General features: G+C 39.1%; 1 protein-coding gene across 2 annotated transcripts; it reads right to left on the minus strand.

Moving 5' to 3' along the window:
• Positions 1 to 818: 818 nt before the first annotated feature.
• LOC140326864 (uncharacterized) lies at positions 819 to 9,741 on the minus strand. 2 transcript variants are annotated; one of them, XM_072405845.1, is made up of 7 exons: positions 9,602 to 9,741; positions 7,044 to 7,263; positions 6,040 to 6,099; positions 5,751 to 5,888; positions 4,206 to 4,352; positions 3,433 to 3,493; positions 819 to 2,811 (listed from the first exon to the last, which is right to left on the minus strand). In XM_072405845.1, the coding sequence occupies exons 2-7, from the start codon at positions 7,206 to 7,208 to the stop codon at positions 2,708 to 2,710; spliced, it is 675 nt and encodes a 224-aa protein (XP_072261946.1). In that variant the 5' UTR covers positions 7,209 to 7,263; positions 9,602 to 9,741; the 3' UTR covers positions 819 to 2,707. The 2 variants fall into 2 exon arrangements, with proteins under 2 accessions (XP_072261946.1, XP_072261945.1); XM_072405844.1 differs by lacking the exon at positions 3,433 to 3,493.
• Between the last annotated feature and the right edge of the window lie 358 nt (positions 9,742 to 10,099).

The following is a 10,099-nucleotide window of genomic DNA, read 5'->3' on the forward strand; positions in this document are numbered from 1 at the left end:
AAAAAGCAGAAGGAACTCCTCAAGCTGATTAACTTCTTTCTGCTGCAACCCAGGCTTATGTTCAGTTGCCAAGTGTAAATCATTTTGCAGCTAGAAGATGCTCCTTTTTCCTGCTACTGATTTTTAGGGAAGTCGCCTATGAGGCTGTTCCAGGACCACTAAATTACCAACAAAAATGAGATGGGTAGTTTTGAGTAGTATAGCAATGTCTGGATGAAAACTTGACATTTAGGTGGTCCAAACATTCTGTAGACATTGTATACTTAAAGTATACTTGCCATGTATTACTGAGCTTTGCACATTATTATTGCTTCTCTCAACAGCAAGCAGATGTGTGAAAGGCAGATATTATTGGTCCTGACTATTAGACTTTCATCAGTGAAGCTGGGTGATCCAGGAATGGATTTCATCAAAGTAATTTGCTAGTAAATGTTTTTAATCCTAGACCAGATTCATTCCAGGTTTGCTTTATAACCTAGGTTAATTGATGAGAGTGTATTCTCTACAGCCTTGGTTCAATGATTTTGAATTGATTGTTTAGGAAAGACACACATTCTTGGGTATGTAAATCGAATAGATATTATTCAGCATGTGGATTATGACTATTTTGTGCAGGAGTGGATACTTAACTATAATATGGTGTCTATTTTATAAAGCAGTGAATTGGAACATTCCCAGGTGGAGAATCATACTGCTATTAAAACACATGGACTTGGAAGATTCTTCACCAGGTAATGTTTCAGTAATCGTGAGATACACTGCTTTCTAAATGGACCCCTATATCTAGCATAACATAACACATTCAACCAACATATTGAAAAATAGTTTTATTTAAAAAATACGTAGTATATTAGCATTAACATGTAAACAACACAAACTTAAAAACATCAATTAAATGTGTTTTATGCACCAGGTTTTTACAGCACAATAATCCCAGTATTTATGGTTACCAAAGAAGGCATGTTTGCTCCCACACTGCAGAAAAATACATAAACACATTTAAAAAAAAAAAAAAAATGACAACAGAAGACCATACTTGCATAATGTGTGTTTAAAGGGACTGCTTGTAGTCTTCATTGGATGCCTGTGTGGCAGGGAGAGACCTTCCAATAAACTAGGTATTCTTTTAAAGAAAGTAAATCTACCTAAAGAATCCAAGGGTGGTCTGTGGGGACCAAATTCTAATTAAAAGAAAAAAAAAAAACACTGTCATCATAGGCCTAGTGCACAGGTTGTTAATTCAATTCCATTAAAATACCCTGATTGCCTGTGAAATCAAACACAGACTAATAGTAAGCAACCAGTTTTTTTATTGCTTTGTCCGAGTCCATTTCACTTCCTGTAATGCAAAGGATGTCTAAATGACAGGAAGAGAAACCACTCCAGAGACAAAAGACACTTTCCATGTGCATGTAATCATTGTCGCTGGGACAGAAAGCAAAGAGAAATCTAAGATTTTATGTTGTGACAAAAAGAGGGAAACATGTTTCATGGGGGATATCTGTTCTAGTAACAAGAGGGAGGGTGTCTCACTTCTTGCCGTGTCCTGTACAGTACACCTATTTTTCTCTAATGGTGTCATGCATGGCAATAATAAATAACCTCAATATTTAAACATCCCATTATTAATATGTTTGTATATAAAAGCAGGTAACGGCCATGCTCCCTTTTAGTCACCTTTTATTTATTCAGAATCATCTAATGATTATTGATGGCAACCCCTCAATTAGGTAATTAGCACATCCTATAACTGAATAACAAAATACTCTAATAAGCAGGGAGCCCGGGGAAGCCTATAAAATGCATTAGCCAGATGATAAAAACCAGGGTTGGGATTTAAACATATATAGTGCAAGCTGAAGAGTGATCAGAAAAGTCTAGTTTTATAGACAGGTATAGTAAAACACTCATCTATACTGCCGATCTACAGACTTAAGTGAAGAAGTTCCTAATGGAGCATTTTACAACAGAAGATAAAGTGGTAGCCACACAAACCTTATCAGAACCAAATGTAAACTGCCAATAGCTCTATAAACATTCAAACACCAGAGAGCATGATACACATCAAGCACGTAGTAGATGTCTAAAAATACAACCAGAACAAGTCGCTTGCTGGAAATCTGGAATGGCTGTGTTTCAGTTACCAGAAATAAAAACACACTTATCATGGTGGCTGTTGTTCTGTATGTACTTTTTCCCTTCAGCCTTCTAGACTGATCCATGAACAATAAAGTCCCTGAATAAGTCACTAATGTATCAATTGTTAAAATGTTTTAAACCGATCTTTGGCTTAGTCAAAGTATACTTCAAAGTAACGTCTTGACTGACACACCGTTAAAGCAGTCTTAACCAAGTCATTGATCATGGCTTCACTCATGGATGATGCACACCATGCAATCCAAACAAGTGATGGACAGGGGTAAGATGGTGTAACATAATAAAAATTTGTGATGGGTGATGAACGTTTATAGTGTCTCTCATTAATAGAGAGGCACTTCAAACAGAATAAATACATATAAATCGTAGTGCAAATAAGAGAAAAGATATATACAAAAGGGAATTGCAGTTAAATAAAAAAATGACAAAGCAAAACCTAAATTACTATTTAGGTTCATTAAAATGTTTGTAAACATTATGAGCCCACGCAGGCCTTATACAGGAAGGCTGCATTAGGAAAGTCCTCATATTCTTGACAGACCTCATTGGTTCAGGACAGTCTGACATATTGAGGCCGCTGTGAAAATGTCTCTTCCGTTTCTTCATTGGCTTCTGTGAATGGAGCTGGAGAATTAAAAATCCGCTCATCTTCACCTGGAAAAGAAAATAAGAAAACACAAATATATTATAAAATATCACACACACACACACACACACACACACACACACACACACACACACACACACACACAGTGAAGGGAGTAGCAGCACACTAGGGAGCTCATCTTTCTATTACTTTCTCTCCCCTCATCATGTTCCTTCTTAGCATATAACCACTGAATTTCAACCAGCTGGCTTCCTGAGCTGCTTCTACTTCTCCAAGAAATCTTCTGTATAATGACTTTAAGAGTCTGATACTAAATCAATTGTTGGTACTTTGCTTGCAAAAACAAAAATACATTTTGAGATGTATTCATAGAAAGGGAGCTGCAATACTGTATATATTTTATTTTTGCCTGAAGTCCAGCTTTATGTTTTCTTCTAGAACCCCAAACCCCAGGAACTCAAATAGCAACTTGCTCCTAAAGTTAAAAGTCTGTCAATGTCCCATCACTTAAAAGGCGACCTAAATGATTTATAGCAGGGGTTCAGGCATACTGTAGGCATTATATATACACATATTGAATAATATACAAAGTATTTACCAAAATACAAGCAATAGTTACAACTACATTAATGCCTTTCTACAGTTGCATGAAAAGTGTTTTTCCATACCACTTAAAGTGCACATAAGTTCCAAAGTTTGAGGCTGCTCGTGTTCAGGATGTAACCATTCCTAAAAGATAAAATCGTATATAGCCATGAATTATGGAGGCACCTCAACAGTACCAATAAAGGCTAAATTATTGCATTGATTTTTAAGTTTAAGGCAGGCCACATTATCAGAGAACTGGTAGAAAGTAAAAGTCACCAAAGAATTCCAGTTTAGGGCAATAGAAAAGCCACAAGGGGCAATCCCAAAAACAGTTTGTTTCAGTGGTGACTTCTTATCAGGCAAGGTTTCTAATCCTTTGGAACAGCTATAAACTGTGTGTTAGACAATAAAGACACGGCCATACACATTCATGTCATTAAGGCAGCCCAATAAAAATAACACAAAACAGTAAAAAGTAAACATACAAAAAGCAGTCTCTTAATAATCTACTTTAACATAAAAGTTACCCTCTGTGGACAGAGAGACAAGAGAGCTGCCTTTTCATTCACAGCTGCATCATTGTCAGCATATATTTTTTTTCTTAGTCAGGGGAAAGAGGACCACATTGAAAAATAGCCCTGAATTAAGAATTGTAATCATTTACAAAGATTGGAAGCACTGATTTTCTAAATATATGTGACTAGTAATATAGATTTACTGAGTCTAGGAACTGCATGGCTTTAATCTAAGCTCCAAATTCCAAATTTGACAACCATAAATCACACTTTCAGAAAGGTTCCACATACAGTAACAAAGGACAATCATGTAATTGCATTTGTATTCAGGTACTCACCATTCCAGTTATATTGTCATAGCACATACAATGTGGTAAACTTCTGCAACCTATGTACGCTATGCACAGGACAACACAAAGGCTAAAGGAAGATGCCACAAGCATTGCTATGTTTGCTCCCTGAACAAGTTGATTAAGGATGAACTTCTAGAGAAATCGAAACATTTGAAAAGTCAGTAAAGAGTCGAACAATAAAGCTGAGATACATAAATCTATTATGACAATAAATTAACATTTGTTCTGTCTGTTGGATAGTCAGAAAACCGATTCCTTTGCAACTCTATAGCAAAATTTGGTTAGTTACTGAATGTATGATCAAATCTGGGCAATGAGTGAAACTACTCATGGAGTGACTAATGCCAGTCAGCAAAATAAAATCATTGCAAAGTTGACTCAATCAAATTTCTTTGCAAACCACTACAACATGGTAGCTAGAAATAGGCTTCCTCAAACAACACGGCATTCTTTCTCCTTCCTGTGACAAAGTCACATTTAGTCTTTTATATTACATTTAAATCTGGCTGGTGATCATAAATAAACTTTTTAGTACCAACAAATGTTAATTTCTGTATGTGAGAGACAGCAGGGTGCCCAAGGGGGAAGGTTGGATATATTTTACCTTTAATAAAAGCAGGAATCCAATAGGATTAGCAGCCCGAAGAAATCCTAAACTTTTTTTGACTAAGTGCACTATAAAAAAAATCCACCGATTACCCAAGTGTCACCATGCTGCCATAACATCTTTATTATTATACAGTATTTATATAGCACCCACATATTACACAGCTCTGTACATTGAATAGGGGTTGCAAATGACAGACACTGACACAGGAGGAGGAGAGGACCGTGCCTGAAAGAGCTTAAGCTGCGTACACACTTGCAATTTTTGTCGTTGGAAAGGATCTTTCACGATCCTTTCCAACGACAAGGGACTGCACGATGCATGAACGGTGCTGTACATACAGCACCGTTCATGCTCTATGGAGAGGGGAGGGGGAGAGCGACGGAGCGGCACCCTGCTGCGCGCTCTCCCCTTCCCTTTCATTACGATCGGCTGTCGTCCATCGTCCGTGGATCCGGCAGGTCGGTCGTCCGGACGATGGACGACACCGACTGTACACACGGCAGATTTTCGCCCGATAAGTGGCCGATGCCGATTATCGGGCGATAAAAATCTGACGTGTGTACGTAGCTTTACAATCCAGGAAAATCATGAGAGATTGCAGAAGAGATGTAATAGGATGATCTCTTCAATTGCAACATTGGCTTCGGAGATCAGGAATTTGGACCACATATTTTCCTGGTTTCCTTAGGTCCTGCTATCTGTATGGGGTTTCTGCACATGGAAGCTTTTGGTTTGCAGTCAGCTGCAGCATCATCACAGTCTCTTCTTTGTAAATGGCAAATCAATGTAAGGTGAAGGGTGCACAACAAAAGGCACTGGTCTGTCATGGCAGCCTTGTTTTTGTCACTAGAGATTATCTGACATATGGGTAAATACTGACATTAATTTCACATACTATAGAGTCTATAGAAAGTACTCACTGTGTGTACAATGTGTACAGGTGTATGAGCAAAGACTTCATCATCATCCTCGCCATATGCCAGAGTCAGACAAGCATAAATTATAATGATTAAGGTGGTGAAACATGAAAACACTGAGACCACTATAAGCGCATTCACCTGCAGACAAAGAAACAGTTATTAAGCCTAACATTATTAGGTGATAAAACAGGAAAAAAATACCACAAAGCTGAGTCAGTGATATCAAACTCCAGATGTTAAAAAACATCAAAGATTTAAAAATAATGTCAAGAAAGGAGCAAAGTCTTACAAGAACGGGGTTCTTCTTCTGTGATGACAATAAGGCCAGAACACCCGGAACAGCCATGATCTAGAAACAAAGGCAAATGGTTCAAATAAAACAGCAAGCAATGCTAACATTTTATGCAAAAAAAAAACACTCCCTGTAGTACACCGTGAGCATGGCTTACAAAAGCAGGACAGGAGGGTGATTACGGAATATATTTATACTTTACCTACCAAGATAACTGCACTTATGAATGCAAGTACATAGTACAGCCCTGCTCTACTAGTAATTTAGCAAGCAGGTCTGAGCCTGTGATGGGAGAGTGTGTGGGTTCTGGCATCATGACGCTAAAATAGTTTCTGGGTTGAGCACTGGTACCCTCTATGCAGACAAATGAGATTCTGCTCTTTCCTACAGTGGAGACATCAATAGGCTGCGTCTCACTCATCCTCCCCTTTCCATAGAACAGCACTGTGTGTACAGTGCTCATTCCTTATCCTGTCACTGGAAACCAACTGAAAACATCATACCCAGCAACAGAAATCTGATGAGTATAGGACTTTCCACTGGTAATGGAAAGATCTCTCCTCCTGTCTTGTCACAGTTATGCAACATAAATGTCACCAGAAAATCTGTCCCCATTCTTCTCAACTCCTGTGCCAAATGCCAAACTTTGGACTCCTCGTGACTTTCTAAGAAAACACTGTCACCAGTACAGGAATCAAAAGTAAAGGTCCTTTTGGGAGATATAGATAATTCACTCATGATAGACATTCTAACCTTTCATTACATTACTTAAAACTAAAATCAAGTTTTGGCTGTTATACTTTAACTCTTAGGTATAAAGGCACATTGGCCATGCAAGAAAACTTTGTACTGTACAGTCATGTTTTGGGTATCCCCAGTTTGTTTGTGATAACATGTGCTGATGTGATGAGAAGCAAAGCATTTCCCAGCATAATTTTTATTTTAACCTATGCATTTAAATGTTTAAATGAGAAATTAACCCTGCCCATTAGAAACATTACCATTCCAGCCCAAAGAGGAGCTCTGGTTTTCCCCAATGTGGATTCTTTTCGAAAGGCACTATCCATAAACCCGCAGACCACGGAGATACCAGTACATGCTATCTGGAGGATTCCCAGCACCACCATAATCCGATGATTGAATATAAAGTAGCGGTAGCGATCCATCACTTTTCAGTACTGGAGGTCACAAGATAAACGTGGCAGCTACAAATCTTCTATCCTAGGACAAAGCAGAAAGTGTTTATGTTACAACATCTCTACTATACAGTGAAAAAAAAAAAACAACAATCCACCTACAAGTGTCATGATCAAACAAAGACTAATAATAATCATCCCATATTCTATAGGTTACACGGGATACAGCTTGGCTTAGTCTCCCAGTCCAGTGCAATCTTTTTATCTGGCTTTGGATAACATTACCCAATCAATTAACTAATCAACAGAAGCAAGAAAAAGTAATGCATCTGCATAGCAAGTTAGCTTGATTTACTTGCTTAGTGGAAAAATCAACAAAAATACATTAACTTTAAACCCCTGGTTACACAGAATTGCCTAAGGAACTGAACAGCTGGGCCTAGTGCTACACAAGCTCTGCCCAAGGTGAAACAAATATTTCTATGTGGACAGTTATTTACATGGTAAGGAAAGAAAGAAAACCGGGTGACAGTTTGGCAATCTGACAGTCAGATTACCTCCTCTGTACTATATTATTAATTACAGCTGGATGAAAAGTGGCCGAGATGAAAGGCTCTGGTCACATCTGCTACCAACAGATTCTCCTATACAGCAAACACCCCGCTCCGTGAAAGTCACCTTACAGAAAGGATGCCATTTGTTAGATGATCCTCAGTCTTGTAACAGTTTATTCCATGCAGTAATTGTCACAGTTCTAGAAATACAGTGGTACCTCGGTATAAGTCCGCTTTGGAATAAATCCAACTTGGTATAATTCCTGTTTGGACACAAAATCAGTCAGAATGAGTCATAACACCACATGCTACCCTTATTTACCTCTCTCCAGACAAAGCCACAACTGCCCACGAGTGTCAGTACGTCAGTTTGCTACCATTCGGAGTACAACCCGCGCTATAACTCTCTGTGATATACATAACATCTCCTCTCCTCCCTTCTCAGCACCATTCTAGTAGGCACTCTACTCTACTCAGCAAGGTAAAGGGAGGTTACATTTTCATTTATTTCATCTAATTGCTTTTGTATTTATGTATTTTAGTATCAATCAATGTTTAAATTATTTCATACAGCCCCATCAATGTATAATATGCCAATAACAATAGGATTTTTTTTCATGGGAATGGATTATTTTCCCATTTATTTCTTATGGGAAAAATTTGTTTGGTATAAGTCCAAGGATCTGGAATGGATTAAGGATTTATACCAAGGTACCACTGTACTTCCTACAAGTAATTAACAGAGATTATTATATATATATATATATATATATATATATTTATATATTTATTTTACACACAAGAAATAGTAATTCACACCGCCAAAAAAATCTCTATAGAACTTCTCATTAAAGTGTCCGTCTGGGCAAAAAACAAACATTCGTGCATTTCCCTAACTGTTTGTCTCATTATATACATTGTAGGTAATGGTAACTATATGTTGATCCAGCTTGAAATTCAGTTAGCTTCTAATTCTCTGTGATGAGCCACTTATTACGCTTATATCACATTTTACCCCTGCCTATGTGTTAGAGATGAGGAGAGGAAAACATTCCATGGACCAGCAGGGAAAATTCATGCAGGACTGATAATACCTGCTGGGACCTGTTCAGGAGTGTCCCTGTTATGCATTTGGTTTAAGAAACTCATTAGTCCTTAGATAACAGGTCCATTCCCGGAATTGCTTCAAACAACCCATATCGAAAACTGGGTGAGGTACAAAGTTATAGGCGAGTTACTGTATGTTATAAATCATTTACTGAACAATGCACATATTAGAAGGGTTATGTGATCCATACCCCAGGATGATAGATATAATCTGCAATATGTGCACACATTCATACTTCTCTATTAGGGGAATCGGCTATAATGTGTGTATTGTACACAACACAATTCATTTATTTAGAAAATCTAGAAAAAAGACAGAAATGTGGATGCTGCAGAATACAATGCAATGCTCATCCATTGACTTCCTAAATACCTGGCACTGTACAAAGTATGAAGATTTATTGTACAGCGCTGCATAGTATGTTGGTGCTACATAAATACCATTTATTAATAATAATAGCAATAATTTAGAGTTGTGACTTTCCTGATTTACAAGCTTGCTCCAAGTCTTAGATAAAAGTACAGAGAGCCAGGCATCTGGCAATTTACAGAAGAATATCACCAATGGCAGCCTTGTCTCCTGTGTGACTTGGTGAGGCCCCTGGGTGCAGCCAGCCACCGGAACCCATCACACCTATTGGGATAAGGAGGAGGGGCCACAGAGAGAGCACACACAATCATGGCAGGAGAATGAGGGGAGCCGGTACTGGAATTATAGGATCATTGTTAGCATACTGAGAGGAGGAAGAAGCATGATCTCACCTGACACACTCCACGCAGCGTCTCTCTTCACTCTGCCAGCCAAACCTAACTCTGTCCCCCGCACTGCCTAACACCCGGACAAGTGAGAAGATCCTCCCGGCTTCCACAGCCCCGCCCCCAACAGGTGAAAGGATATTCCCGGCCTTCCACAGCCCCGCCCCCAACAGGTGAAAGGATATTCCCTGCCTTCCACAGCCCCGCCCCCAACAGGTGAAAGGATATTCCCTGCCTTCCACAGCCCCGCCCCCAACAGGTGAAAGGATATTCCCAGCCTTCCACAGCCCCGCCCCCAACAGGTGAAAGGATATTCCCAGCCTTTCACAGCCCCGCCCCCGACAGGTGAAAGCATATTTCCGGCCTTCCACAGTCCCGCCCCCAACAGGTGAAAAGATATTCCCGGTGGCCTTCCACAGCCCCGCCCCCGACAGGTGAAAAGATCTCAGTATTTTGCGACTCCACCCCCTGTCAGGTGAATGGCTGATCGCAGGATTGTGAGGC

Source organism: Pyxicephalus adspersus, chromosome 3 (assembly GCF_032062135.1).
Source record: "Pyxicephalus adspersus chromosome 3, UCB_Pads_2.0, whole genome shotgun sequence".
NCBI classification, from domain to species: Eukaryota; Metazoa; Chordata; class Amphibia; order Anura; family Pyxicephalidae; genus Pyxicephalus; species Pyxicephalus adspersus.

Coding starts and splice junctions, on each gene's coding strand:
- LOC140326864 (XM_072405844.1), bottom strand. CDS start 7,208: ATGGATCGCTACCGCTACTTTATATTCAATCATCGGATTATGGTGGTG. Junction 5,889..6,039: donor AGAAGAAGAACCCCGTTCTT/GTAAGACTTTGC, acceptor CTTTGTCTGCAG/GTGAATGCGCTTATAGTGGT. Junction 4,353..5,750: donor CTGTACACATTGTACACACA/GTGAGTACTTTC, acceptor CGATTTCTCTAG/AAGTTCATCCTTAATCAACT.